The 15078-nt window shown below is 45.3% G+C and overlaps 1 protein-coding gene across 6 annotated transcripts in view; it reads right to left on the reverse strand.

The window, feature by feature from the left end:
- The window catches only part of Golm1 (golgi membrane protein 1), a 70497-nt gene that overhangs the window by 19507 nt on the left and 35912 nt on the right, over window positions 1-15078 (reverse strand). For all 6 annotated transcript variants that reach the window (XM_004862452.4, XM_013078746.3, XM_021242655.2 and 3 more), the window contains exons 4-5: window positions 10588-10642; window positions 7519-7621 (exon numbers count right to left, since the gene is read on the reverse strand). In XM_004862452.4, coding sequence (XP_004862509.3) covers window positions 7519-7621; window positions 10588-10642 — 158 coding nt within the window. The remainder of the gene's footprint in view (window positions 1-7518; window positions 7622-10587; window positions 10643-15078) is intronic.

Here is a 15078-nt window from a genome sequence, read left to right on the forward strand (position 1 = left end):
GGGGTTGTAATACCACCTGCCATGTCTCTGTTACCTAGAATTGCTTTTGCTATTGTTGGTCTCTTCTTGTTCCAAATGAATTTTTGGATTGTTTTCTCAAGGTCTATGAAGTATGCTGCTGGGATTTCAATTTGGATTGCACTGAATCTATATAGCAATTTTGGAAGTACAGCCATTTTCACTATGTTGATCCTTCCTACCCAGGAGCAAGGGATATCTTTCCATTTTCTGATATCACCTTCAATATCTTTTTTCAAAGTGCTCTAATTTTCAGAGAAGAGGTCTTTGATTTCTTTTGTTAGGTTGATTCCTAGGTATTTCAGTTTTTGGATGCTATTGTGAAAGGAACTGATTGCCCTATTTCTCTCTCAGTAACTCTGTTGTTTGTGTAGAGGAAAGCTATTGATTTTTGTGTGTTGACCTTGTATCCAGCTACTGTATTGAATTTGGTTATTAAGTCTAGAAGACTTTTGGTGGAGTTCTTGGGGTCTTCTATATAGAGTATCATGTCATCTGCAAATAATGACAAATTGACTTCTTCATTTCCTATCTTTATTCCTTTTATTTCTTTCTCTTGTCTAATTGCTGTGGCTAATGTTTCCAAAACTATATTGAACAGGAGAGGTGATAGTGGACATCCTTGTCTTGTTCCTGATTTTAGTGTGAAGGATTTCAGTTTTTGACCATTTAGTATGATATTGGCTGTTGGTTTTTCATAGATGGCTTTTATCAGATTGAGGTAGAGACCATCTATTCCAATTTTTTGTAGGGTTTTTATCAAAAATGCATGTTGGATTTTGTCAAATACTTTTTCTGCAACTATTGAGATTTTCGTATGGTTTTTGTCCTTGGCTCTATTAATATAGCGTATTACATTTATTGACTTGCGTATGTTGAATCATCCCTGCATACCTGGGATGAATCCCACTTGGTCAGGGTGTATGATCTTCCTCATGATCTTCTGCATTCTACTTGCCAGTATCTTCTGTAGGATTTTTGCATCTATGTTCAATAGTGAGATTGGCCTATAGTTCTCTTTTTCGGTTGGGTCTTTCTCTGCTTTGGGGATCAAGGTGATGCTTGCTTCCAGGAATGATTTTGGGAGTGTAGCTTCCCTTTCAATTTTGTTGAAGTGTTTAAACAGTAGTGGCAGTAGTTCCTCTCTAAATGTCTTACAGAATTCAGCAGCGAAGCCAGCAGGACCCAGGTTATTCTTGGTTGGTAAGTTTTTAATTACGTTTTCAATTTCATTGATTGATATTAGGTTGTTTAGAATTTTTAGGTCTTCTTCATTCAACTTTGGTAATTCATACATGTCTAGGAATCTGTCCATTTCTTCTGTGTTTTCCATCTTATTGGTGTATAGGTTCTGGCAGTAGGTATTGATGATCCTCTGGATTTCTGCTGGGTCTGTTGTAATTTCACCCTTTTCATTCCTAATTGCATGGATTTGGGCCTTTTCTTTCCTTTTTCTGATAAGGTTGGCTAAGGGTTTGTGAATTTTGTTTATTCTTTCGAAGAACCAACTCTTGGCTTCATTGATTTTTTTGTATTGTTGTCTTAGTCTCCATTGCATTGATTTCTTCCCAGATCTTCATAATTTCCTCCCTTGTATGAGCTTTGGGTTTGTTCTGCTCTTCTTGTTCTAGAAGAAAGCTTCAGCATCAGGTTGTTTAATTAGGCATGCTCTGTTTTCCTAGTATGATTATTCACTGGTATGAATTTCCCTGGTAAGACCGCTTTCATTGTGTCCTATAGATTCTGATATGTTGTATTGTCATTTTCATTTATTTGAAGGAACTGTCTGATTTCTTCTTTAATTTCCTCTGTGACCCATTGGTTATTCAGAAATGAGTTTTTCAATTTCCATGTGTTTATGAAGTTTTTGCAGTTTCTTTTGCTGTTGATCTCCATTCATCGCACTATGGTCAGATAATATACAGGGGATAACTTCAATTCCTTTGCACTTACCTAAATATGTTGTATGAGCGAGTATGTGGTCTATTTTGGAGAACGACCCATGTGCAGCTGAAAAGAATGTGTATTCTTATTTTCTGGGGTGAAACACTCTGTAAACCTCTGTTATGTTCATATCTTCAATAGTTTGATTGAGTTCTAGTATTTCATTGCTTGTTTTTTGTCTAGTTGATCTATCTATTTGTGACAATGGGGTATTGAGGTCCCCCACTACTGTTGTATTAGTGCTTCTATGGTTTTTCATGTCCATTAGTATTTGTTTTATATAGTTGGGTGCACTAGTGTTTGGTGCATAGATATTTATGATTGTCGTCTCTTCCTCTTGGATTGTTCCCTTTACAAGGATATAGTGTCCTTCTTTGTGTCTCTTAATCAGTGTGGGTTTGAAATGCACTTGGTCTGCAAAGAGGATAGCTACTCCTGCTTTTCTTCAGGTTTCTGTCACATGGAGTATTGTTTTCCACCCTTCAACTTTCAGTCTATGAGTTTCTTTTTGAATTAAGTGTGTTTCTTGTATGCAGCATATTGTTGGATTTTGCTTCTTGACCCATTCTGCCAGTCTATTTCTTTTGATTGGTGAGTTGAGACCATTAATATTGATGGTTATAACTGACATGCATTGAGTTATCATTGTCATGACTTTTTCTTTTTGTTTGATCCTCCCCCTATGCTTTTAATTTGTCATGCATGGCAGATTCATTTTGCTGGGCTTCCTGGGGTTGTGATCCTCATTGTCTTTTCTTCAGATTTTGTCTAAAATTTTTTGGAATGCTGGTTTGGTATTCATGAAGTTCCTAAGTTGCTCTTTGTCATGAAAGTATCTTATTTCTTCATCAATTTTTCAGTTTTGTTTGTTTGTTTGTTTGTTTTTGTTTTGTTTGTTTTGGTACCAGGGATCAAATTTGGGACCTTCTGCTTGTGAGGCAGGCATCGGAACCCACTGAGCTAAATCCCCGGCCCTTTTCTTCATCAATTTTGAGAGATAGTTTTGCAGGGTACATCAGTCTGGGTTGGAGGTTGTTTTCCTTTAGGGCTTGAAATACATCACTCCAAGCTCTTCTTGGCTTGAGGGTTTGCATTGAGAAATCTGCTGTGATTCTGATGGGTTTTCCCTTGTATGTGATTTTTTTCTCTTCTCTAACTACTTGTAGAATTTTGTTCTGTTGGGTTTCTGGAATCTTAAGAATTATATGCCTTTGTGTAGATTTTTTTTTTGATCAAGGCTTTTTGGAGTCCTATATGCCTCACTTGTCTGTATGTCAAGTTCTTTCCCCCTGCATGGGAAGTTTTCTGCCATTACTTCTGTGAATAGTTTTTTATGTCACCTGCACTCTCTCCTGTTTCTTCTTTGACTCCAATCAGTCTTATGTTATTCTTCTTTGTATCACCTAGCAGCTGCTGGATTGATTTCTCGTCTTCCCTTACAATTTTGAAGCAATTTTTCTTTTCCTTGTCACTAATTGCAACCTTATCTTCTATATCTGAAATTTTGTCTTCACATTGGCTCATTCTGCTGCATAGACTTTCAATGGAGTTTTTAATCTTCTGGAAATGTGTCTGCATCTGATTTATGGATTCAGTTTGTTTCCTATGTTGGCATTCCATCATGTTCCTCAGCTCCTCTATTTTTTTATCTGTATCCTCTCTAGATTTATTAATCATGTCTTGCACTATGGGCACAATCTTTGCTGTCTTGTAAGAAATTATTTCTGATTTTGTTTTTTCCAGATCCTCTTTTGTTGCTAGCTCAGGGAGTCCAGGTAGTTGAGTATTAGAGTGTTTCATCTCCTTTCCCTTTGGGGTTGCTGTAGGTGATCTAGAAGTCTGGTTCTGTGCCTTATTTGTCTTCTCATTTTGATGACCATTGGTTGGGGGGGTAGGGTGGATGTGTGTTCCTGGCACCCGGGTGGCTCACCTCCTCTGGGCTTGGAGCCATGGCACACCTACCCAGAAGCTTCCTCTATGCTCGGAGCCACAGCATGCCTACTCAGAAGCCTCCTGCTGCCTGGAAGCCATGGTGCACCGATCTTGGTGAGGTACTGTTATACTGGAAGGGTGTTAGCCTGACTCCACAGGACAGAAGCCCTGTCCACCCAACCCCCCAACCAAGACCTGGCCTTATAGCTCCCTACCATTTGGCTGCGTCTGAACCATGTCTTGTATAATAAAACCATAATTGTAAGTATAGCTGTCCTGAGTTCTGTGAGTCATTCTAGCAAATTATTAAACCTAAGGGAAGTGGCTGGTAACCCTGAATTTGTAAGCATCTAAGTAGAAGTGGGGTGGCTAGGGGACACCCAGGACTTGTGGCTGGAGTATGAAGTGCAGACATTGTTGTGGACTTGAGTCTTTAGCCCATGGAGTCTAACTCTGGGTAGTGTCAAAATTGAACTGGATTAGAGGACACCCAGTAGCTACAGAACTACTTTTTGTTACATACTTGGAGGCTTCACCCATTGCCTAGAGTTTAGGAGTATTTCAGCAACTGTCAGAGCTGTAAAGTAGCTGAGATCACCCACTTGCTCTGCCAGTGAGGACACTGAGAGGAGAATGACCTGACTGCCCGCCATGGACCATGCTGCTAAGGCTAGAGCTGGGAGCCGGATTCCACCACAGCATCTGCTGAGTTGCCAGCATTCCCAAGCCAAGCATGGGTCCTACACTCAGCCTCTGAGCTGTAATACAGACTCCAATTCAAAGCACCAGTGGATCACAGTGCTCCACACACAGAAGGGGGTCAGTGTCGTAGAAAGAATGAAACGGAGTTCTGACCTTGAAGAGTTGAAAGATTGAGTGAAAAACTCCCAAGAATAAACTTCTCAAAAACATGTAACTCATAGGTGGTAGAGCAGCACACAGGAGCTTAAACATAACAAATAAAAAGGGACATCTGTATTCCAAGGAACTAGGTGACCAGGTCATCTGCTGCCCTTTAAACCCACAAAAGGAAATACTGGTTTCACCTGCTCCTGGCCCTGCCAATGGAAGTACAGAGGGCCTCAAACCCTGGGCTGTGCAAGTGAGGCTCAATTCTCCACTTTCCAACTCGGTAGTAATAAGGGGATCAACTGAGCACAAAGCTCAAATTGTGAGACAGCCCACGCAGATTGCAACAGCCTTACTTCATGAAAGCTGTGGACTGGTCTTTTCTGCCATGTGCAGGTTGCCCAGGGTTAACTGGGGCTAACTCGGCCCTAGTGATCATTCTAATGGGTTCAACTATTGGCCAAGGGTACCGCTACAGTCCCAAGTTCAAAACGGGGCAGTCCTGTCACCCAGAGCAGGGAGCACCACTCAGTACTGTGTTACATTCCAGTTCTCGCACCTGTAAGCTGTCTCCTCTCAGTGTGGAGATGAGAAGGCAAGTGGGTTATCTCAGGTGTTCTAGACAGAGGGGCTGCAAGGCTGTGTTTGGACAACTGTGAAGGGGGAAGAAGTGGGCATGTGTGCCAGCTGATTTCCCAGAGAAAGCACTAGCTTGTGCATCAGCAGCTAGACCTCCCATCAGCTCTCATGCTCTCCTCACTGTCTTCTATGAAAGGCTCACACACACAAGGCGACTTAGCGCAGGGTGTGTAGGCAACTGCAGGGGCCTCTGAATCCTTACAAGCTGAATGCACAACTTTACACACACATCCCTTTATAAACTTTCTCTACCTTCCCTCAGATTCTCAAAAAGGGTCTCTACTCCAAAGAGCTTTAAGTTTAAGCGAGCAAATGTGCCCATGTGGCACACCCAAACCAGGTGCGTGCTGTGTGGAGCACGTGCTTCCCTTGCACTGTGCCTGTGGACTTTGGCTCAGAATCTTCTCGGCCAATGTTTCTCAGGTGAGACCATTAATGGCCTTTTGCATTTCAATCAGTGGAGGAAAAATAAAAGCATTAAGGTGTCTTTAAGGATAAATAATAAAACTTGGGTACTTCATTTTTGTCCGAATTCAATTCTTTGATTATTAGCCCAACTCAGTCTTTCTAACCTTGGCACTACAGATGTGGGCCACATCAAGCTGTCTTTTGCACTGTCTGAAGCTCAACAATAAGCCTGGTCTGGACCAAACCATCCTCAGACATTGCCATAGTGGGGCAGGACTGCCCCCCACCTGAGAAACCCTCACATGGCTGAATAAGGTTCTATACACATCTTCTGTGCTGCCACCCTCATATGGACTCTGTGTTCACGTATTCGGCATGGTTACAGTCAGAGGCCACAGGAGGGAGTGTTGCACACACGACCGTGGTTCCATGATGCCATGCCCCAGTGACATGTCAATCTAGGTACACTCTGGTGGTCACTGTCCCATCCTGACGATGTGAGCAGCTGTGTCTGGGCTCCATGTCTCTCACGGCATTTGGTTTTAGAGTGACGAGAAAGAAACCAGGCAAGTGGGCAATGTTTTAGAAGATCATGGGCATCCCCGTGAGGGCAGTGGATGGGGGCAGCTAACTCCTGCACTGCTGGAGGCAGCAGGGGGCTGAAACCCTTTCAGAAAGCACTTGGGCAATTGACACTGGGTGCCAAGCTGAACCTGCAGGTGGTATCTTGCAGAGGAAATAATCCAAAATAATTGTAAATGATGAAACACTCTGGAGCTATATGAATTTTTTATATAATGCAAGTAAGTGAAAAATACAGTTATAATTTTTTATAGTTACAGCAATTACATAAGAAAAAAATCCTATGACTTGGAAGGACTGAGCAACTGTCAGTCAAGGGGGAAACGTCAAACATGTGAGAGCTGGGGTCATGGGTGGTGGCGCTCTCTGAGTTCCCACACTGCTATTTTATTGTTTTTATGACCGGAAGAACAGTGGGAAAATAAACAGCTACAAGTTTATTCTCTACCTGGTAAATTGGTTTTTACTATCCTCCCAAAGGATTTTACTCACTGATTATGAAAGTATTCTGTTCTCATTGCAGACATTTGGGAAAACACTGTAAAGCTTCAAGAAAATAAAGCACCCACAATGTCGTCATCAAGTAATAAATTCTGTTAATATTTTGCCAAAATGTCTTTTAGTGTATAAGTTTGACCTAGCCCACATCTGAGCAGTTCTAGAACTGATTTTTAAAGGAATTAGACTGCTAGCTTAACTAGCACACCTGCACTTTATAGAATTTTAAGGTATGTTGAATTTTATGGTATGTTGAGCAATTCACTTCCCGCTGAGAACTGCTGTGTATGCATAAAAGAGTTTCTTCTCTCTCCTCTCTCTCTCTCTTTCTCTCTCCTTTCTCCCTCTCTTTCTCTCTCTTTCTCTCTCTCTCTCCTCTCTCCCTCTCTCTCTCTTCTCTCTCTCTTTCTTCTTTATTTTGTATTATGAACCCTGCTGGCTGACACTCAGCCCATTGCTTCTGAAGCACTTGCCAGCACTTTCAAAATCAAATTCATAATTCCTAAAGGACATGAACCCCAGAAAGATTCTGCCTTTTGTCCTGCATACACCATGAGTTCTGTGCTCTGTGACAGGACAAGCAAGCCCACTGGACTTAGCGTCAGCCTTTGGCTGCACTTCCCAGGGCTGGGACTTGGAGGTACTCACAGGTCATAGGAGAACTTCCTCTCTAGGTTGGTCTGGTTTCTCTGGAACTGGAACACGTCCTGCTGCAGCCTGCCGTAACTCCTCTGCAGGGCCTTCAGCTGGTCTGTGCCAAAGAAAGGACACCTCACCCAAGTCATCAAAACATGCCAAGTCAGACTCACATGTCAGACCACAAAGGGGAAAGGAGGGAACAGAGATGAGAGGAGACACCCTAGCCCCTGCCACCCCATACCCGGCAGGCTGAGGACCACCTAGGAACCTGATCTTCATTGTTTTTCAAATGTTTGCCAAATCTCCTTGACTGCCAACCCTTAAAATGTGCTAGGAGGTCTACATGTCTGCTTTTGTCTTACAGCAAGCCCTGAGCTGTCCCTGGAAGCCACTCCCCTGTCTGTGTCCCTCACCCGCAGCCGCAGCCGCCTTATCCTGACTTGGACATTTGAGCCAGTCCCCAGCCCTGCAAGGGGACACTTTGCCCTGGCACTGACTCACCATGCACTATTCCTCACAGCCCTGTGCTCCCTGGATGCCCCTACCCTCTCCCCAGGGCAACAGCAGCTTCCTGGAGAAAACTCATCATCCCCACCTCTGCTCTGACACCTCTGCTCACAAAAGCTCTGCAGAGACCAGCAGCGGATATCAGGCCAGGCTGGGCAGAAGGCAAAGTGGTGACAGCAGCCCACCAGAGAGGGGGACAAGAGCAAGCAGAGGCCAGACAGCCTTGGACGTCCCTAGTGTTTATGCTTACACCCTAGACTGACAAGACGGTTGGGGTGGGGCTTCCAGGAACCACTGATGTACTCAGCAACATGGACCAATCTCAGAAGCATCGACAGAGGACATCTCAGCAGTGCCTGAGAACAAGGTGAGTGGCAGCATGAGTGTGAAGGGTTAGCACCGAGGGCTGTGTCGAGGGGCACGGCCTGGAGTGAGCACTGCAGTGGTGGTCTGTGAGACTCACACCCATCAACATGAGCCAAAGTGTGCTCTGCGAAGGGCAAACTTTGCTGTGTATGGTACACTTTAATAAAGACAGAATCCACAATCAGACTAAGTGCGGGCAGTGGACCTGCTCAGCAAGAAAAAGAAGCACACTGGTGCTACCCATGCAGCTCGGATGAATCTTGTAATTATGCTGAGTGAGAGAAGCCAGACAAACAGTGTATATATGGTTTGATTCCATGCAGATTATAACTGTGGGAAATACAAACTCATCTACAGATTAGCAGCAGATCAGAGGTGGTCTGCAGGGTGGTACAAGCCAACTTTGGAAGCTGATAAACCAAACATGATAAACCAAATCTCATTTGCTCTTACTGGTATTTAGAGCCTGACCTGCAATAGACCAGTGGTGCCCAGCAGAACTGCAAACCACATGGGAAATTTGTACTTCCTAGCAACCACAGTGCTAAAAAGTAAAACCAGGTGGAATTTTCTAATACATTTTATGTAACCTGATAGAAAATGTTACCGTGCCCATGTATACTGAATGTAAACATTTTGAACGAGATTTTAAAAATTCTTCTCTAGGCTTTGAAATGTCATGTATATTTTACAATCATAGAACATTTCCATTCAGTTGTTAGATTTTCATTGGATTTTGTTCTTTTACAGTCCTGGGGACTGAACCCAGGGCCTTCACACTCAGCTATATCCCCGTCCCTTTTTATATTCTGAGACAGGGTCTCACTAACTCACTAAGTGGCCCAGGCTAGGCTTGAACCTTTGATCCTCCTGCCTCAGCGGCCCAGATGAGCTAACAAGCACACCTCACCACAGCCAGCTTATTAGAAATTATTAATTGGATTCAGACTTAATAAAATTTACAATTAAGAAGTAAATTAGTACACATATATTGTGCCAAACATACTTAAGATTCCCAATAACTGAGTCAAGTATCAGTTTTAAATTCATATTACTGAAAACTTAAATGTCTGGTCCTTCTTTTCTACTAGCCGTGCGTCAGGCGCTCACCAGCCATCGGGGCTTCTGGCTGCTGGGGCTCATGGAGCTTCCTGCCCAAGACCAGAGCTCCCTTTGCTGTGTCCTCGGCCACACCAGACCCCACTGGCCCTCCCTGAGGACTTTGCCCTCCACCGTCCCACCACCAGAGGAAAATGAATCCTGAGCTACCACATTGGACTCTAGCAGCAAAGAAAGAATTAAACTGGGCTGGACAGTCTTTCTAAATTTCATGAAGAAAATCCAAGTTCAGACAACCCATTAAACCACCCACATACCCTCCACATCTGTCAGCTCACACGCACCTCACACACAGCTGTGCACCCCCATCAGAACGCTGGGAAGCAGAGGCGTTTCCAGTTGCTTCAGGTTTGGAGTATTTTCTGTGGTATCTCAGGAGTGTAAACATGAGGTCCATGCAAGCTTCATGTACATACACCTTATATACATGGCCTTAATGGGGTTTTTCTAACATGTTTGGTAAATTTGTGCATTTTTACTGTGACTCATCAACTGAGTTCAGGTGTGCGATTTTCTAGTTGTGGCATCATGTTTATGCTCAGGAAGTTTCAGATTTTGAAGCATTTTGGATTCTTACAAGGATTCTCATGTTTGGATTAAGGATGCTCAACCTATGTAATTTTTTTGACACTGCTGAGAATCAAACCCAGGGTCTTGCACATGCTAGGCAAGCACTCTGCCACTGAGCTGTACCCCAAGCCCAGTATTTCTCATCCAAGTTATAAATGAGAGTCGAAATCCTGTGCCTTACGCGTTCTGCAGTACATTCACTAACATTGTTAGAGGCAAAATGTTTTAAGGAAATATACAGCTGGACATGAAGAGCACATGAAAGACTGTCAGTTGCATGGCCCACATCTGTAGTCAGCTACTCAAGTCCATCCTGCTCAACTTAGCAAGATCTCATCTCAAAATGAAGTTTAAAAGGTGCTGGGGATGTTGCTTAGCATATGCAAAACCCTGGATTTGATCCCCAGTGCCTCGCAAAAAATAAGTTGCTGTTACTCCTAACAGTGCCCATCATGGGCATCAGGGCGCCAGAAGAGCTTCATAGAGAGCAAGACCTGGGAGTGGAACGAAGCTTACCTTGCAGGTCTCTGATGATCCTCTCGCTTGTGGTGATGTTGTTCACTAAAGCAGCCTGCAAGGAAACAGACACACTGTGAGGCACCATGCCCAGCTGGGAAAGAAGACAGGAATAGCCCTCCCCAGACCGAGCAGCGCCAAGGGGGCTGCCCGTTATCTGCTGCCGCCTTGTAACCTACATAAGGCGCCCAGCTCCCCTCCAACTCAGGCAGCAGGTCCCAAGGCCACCTCCTCATCAGCACCAAACTCTGAGACCAGGCTGGCACATGGGGGACAGGGGACTCCTGGCTCCTGCACGGAGTCTGCAGACGTGGGGACGAGGAGGCACACACCAGGGGTTACATGAGCGGGCAAACCAACCGCAGAGAGAGAAGCAACAGAACCAGAAAAAACACTAACAATAAAGGCGAAAGGAAAGAGAGCCCCACTGAGGGCCTTCAGGCTGATGCAGCACCATCTGCGCACCTTGCTCCATCCACCCATCCTCACAACAGCTGCATCAAGTGGGCAGTGGACACTGTGGCACAGCTTGCCTTCGTGGCTCAGAGTCCAGTATCCAGCGAGAGGTGAAGCCCACAGCAGCTCCCGCAGGCTGCTCTTGAGAACAACACTCGGAGACCAGCTACCAACCCACCAGGACCGGACATGACACCCACTGACTGGACAGGGCCTGTGACACTTGAGGAGGGCATTGGGAGAGAAATCTAAATAGCAGTACAGCTGAGGTTCATCGACTGGCGGGAGATTTTCCAGAGGGTGTTTATTCTGCAAGGGCAGAGCAGAGACTGGGAAAGGACAGGACAGCCTGTTCAGTGGGATCAGATTTATACAGCCTGAACTTGGGCTACCCCTGGGAAGAGTGTAGATGTTCAGCTGAAAAGACCAAAGATTTCCCCAGGATCCCGCAATCCCATTTCTACAGATCCAAAATAAATAAAATCAAAGCTGGCTCCCCAAGATACCTGAACCTCACATGCCCTGTGGTTAGTCACATGAGAGACCCTGAAGTGGCCATGATAGATGAATGGGTAAACACCATGTGACACATACACAAAGGGGACTACCATGCAGCTCCTGAAAAGAAGGAACTCCTGACACACCACGTCACAGATGGCAGGAAAGGAAAATGCTCCATGGAGCCCACTTGTACAAGGATCCTGAAGGGCTGGGCATCATGGAAATGGCAGATGAAAGGCAGTTTCTTGGGGTGGGCGGGGTGGGGTGAGGAAGAGGGCCTCAGGGTTTAGGGGGTATAGATTGAATCTTAGCAACAGAAGATGAAAAAGTTCTGGAGACCCACTGGACAACACCGTGAGCAAATGTCAGAGCACCGAGCTGTACACTTACACTACTGTGCTACTTTGCCTTAGAGTAAAACAGGGAAAGAACACTTCACAGCTCCACAGTTGACGTCCCGGGTTACGTAAGTCATTCCTACAAAACTACGGCAGATCCTTCTTGCCATTCGTGGAAGCCATGGGCAGGCACCCCTGTCACCCTGTTACAGTCGGCACATTACCTCTGGCGTGGGAAAAATACTGAGGGACACTTCACTTGTTCCCTTTCCTTTCCCTCAGCCTCTCCTCAGAAAACCCACATTAGTTTGCAACTACCTGGGGGTTAGGAGTTGATGCAGTGTGAAATATCTGAAGATATGTCTGTTTCTATGGACTTTATTCTCCCAAAGAAAATACATTTTTATCTCCCCCCATCTACTTGTTGTAACTATGCAAATGCTTCCCAACTTCTTTTATCTTCTATATATTATTCTAAAGAAGAAAACAAAAACCTGTATTCAACAAAGTTATTTTTAAAGGACTGAATACATTCCATTCTAAACAATCAGGCTGTTCTCCACACTATGGTGCACAGCATCTGTGGTGGTGGGAAGGGACAGTGCGCGCACGTGTGAAGTTCCCCCCAAAACACAGAGAGGCAGGAAATGCCCCCAGGACTAACCGGGGAGTGCACAGAAAGACAGAGGAAGGCTCACCCAGCAACAAGTCCACTATTTCTGTATTACATTCCGAGAAAAATAAGCTTAGTATTTCACAGAAATTCTGAGTCACAAGTCCACATTGCCACTTGTTTGCTTGTTTGTTTGTTTGTTTGTTTGAGACAAGGTCTCCAGGCTGGTCCAGTGCAGGGATCATAGGCATGCACTACCACACCCAGACATGACCACGTCCTAAAAGCTCAGTAAGATATAAACAACTAGTTTTTAAAATAATAACTTTCAAAAAGTTCACCTGGAACACAATGCTGGCTGCAGCCTGAGGAACAGAGGGCAGCTGTTATTACTGTACAGTAGTCCTGGCGCATGAACACTTGAGATGTGGCCTTTTACAGGGCTTGTGTAAGACTCACTTTGTCAGATTTGGGAACAAATCCAACTTCTCTGAGAATGGAACTCGTTCGTAAGTCAGGGACTTACTGTATTTCTTTGGTTTATGAAAATAATCAATGTGCTCTGAGGATGGGTTCTACCTTCACTTTAAATCTTACTTGAAAAGGACCGGGCTTCTGTCTAGGTGCATCAGGAGCCTCTGCAAGTTCTCTGTAGTGAAATTCCTGATACAAATCCTCAAAACCAAAAGCTAATCACAGTCACCTGAGAGCAGGGTAAGGTCAAAGGCAGAACTGTCAAGTGTTCCAAGAGTCTTTTTACCCCTTACCAATCTAAAATCTCCCAGAGCACTGCCACCCAAAGGAGACAAAACAGTCATCTACAGATGTTTACACTGATCTAGTAGCTGGGCTGGACCTGGGGCTCAATGTACAGGACTGCCTGGCACGCATGCGGGCCTGACTTCATCCCCAGCACCCTCAAAAAATAATATATATATTTTTAGTAGCCACATTCAATTATGAAAAATAAACAGGTTGGGCAAAGAATCAACAATTCTCTAAAGACAGATAAAAGATGCCCGACATCCGCAGTCATCAGAGAAAGGCAAATCAAAACAAGAAGGCGTCACTTCACTCCCAGTATGGCGACAGTTCAAAAAGAAAACAGCAAATGCTGTTGGATGAGCATGGAACAGCTGGAAAGAAACCAGCCCTTCACACACAGCTGCTGAGGATGTGAACTGTGCCGCTTCTGTGGGACAGTCTGTTGCTTCTCAAAAGTTAGACACTGAGTTACAGTCCTGCGCCTAGAAATGAAAACACATCACACCAAACCTGCTCACAAACATGCACAGCAAAGCTGCTCATGGCGGCCACAACAGCAGGAACAACCTGCAGGCTACAAACAGATGGACAGGTAAGTAAGTAGAATATGGAGTATCAGGCAGCCATGAAGAGGACGCTGTGCTGGCACGTACCACAGTATGCATGGGCCTGGGCGAGCTTTGTGCTCCTGACACTCAGACACAGGAGGCTGCTTGCTGTGCAGCTTCACAGACACGAGTCTGAAACAGACAAGCATGCATAGGCAGCGGACGGTGACCACAGGTGGCTAGGAGGAGGACGGGAGCAGGGCTTTGTGGGCCCCTCTTCCTCCTGGGTGATGGAAGTGTCCCGGAGTGGGGCAGTGGTGACAGGCGCATGGCTGTGGCTGCTCAGAGACCACTGTGCTCTGGGGCCCCTCTGCATGGTTAGCAGGGCGAATGGCAGGGGTGCAAACTGTGTCTCCGTTAGGAAAAAAACAGGCGAAGTTCATAGTAATGGTTTACTCACCCAGCACACCCAGTTACATAAAAACTATGATGGAACATTCTATTTTTTACCGAAGTCTTTGACTCTAGCACATTTTCCACTGAATAGCTCTTTGAACTCCAGCACACCTCAGCCTGGGCATCTGACAGCCTGACAGCCAGGACAGGGCAGCGCCTGAGACTGGAGGATGAGGCCACAGCAGGGTGATGCACAGGTGCCTCCCTCGACACCTCAGCAAGTCGGGCCGGCAGTGCAGAGGACACTGTCCCCACAGAGAAGAGGGACAGCACGGGGCGAGCAGCACGCTCCCCGTGACTGTGTGCATGGCTGGAGAGCAGGCCGGACTGGGCACTTCATGCCACAAGACCACAGCTCTTGGTGGCAGCAGTCCTGTGGCTGTTCAGAGTGAGCAGGGACCACCTCCTGGGGCCCTGTCACCACTGCACAGGTGCCTGGTGCCATGGACTGCACGCCCAGGTCGCCCACCCCACCCAGCCCCAGACGCTGCCAGACCAGAAACACAATGCACGGGCTGCTGGCGGCTGACGTGGTAGATTGTTTCCAGCAAACTTTTTTTTTATAAATAAATGAAATGCATTAAAATTATTGGTAAACAGTAGAGTCACAGTTGTTGATTATCAAGTATTGTGCACTGCACGAAACTGTTGCAATTTTTGTTTTTTGTTCTTTTGAGACAGGCCCTCACTATGGTAGTAGGCTGGCTGTGAACTTGATACAAAGCCAAGCCTAGCCTTGAACTCACAGCCCTCCTGCCTCAGCCTCCTGAGTGCTGCTCACAGGTGTGTGGCATGACAGCTTCCCATTACTCTA

Source organism: Heterocephalus glaber, unplaced genomic scaffold, assembly GCF_053883595.1.
Source record: "Heterocephalus glaber isolate CG9 unplaced genomic scaffold, H.glaber_assembly_v1.0 deba00000546, whole genome shotgun sequence".
Taxonomy (NCBI): Eukaryota; Metazoa; Chordata; class Mammalia; order Rodentia; family Bathyergidae; genus Heterocephalus; species Heterocephalus glaber.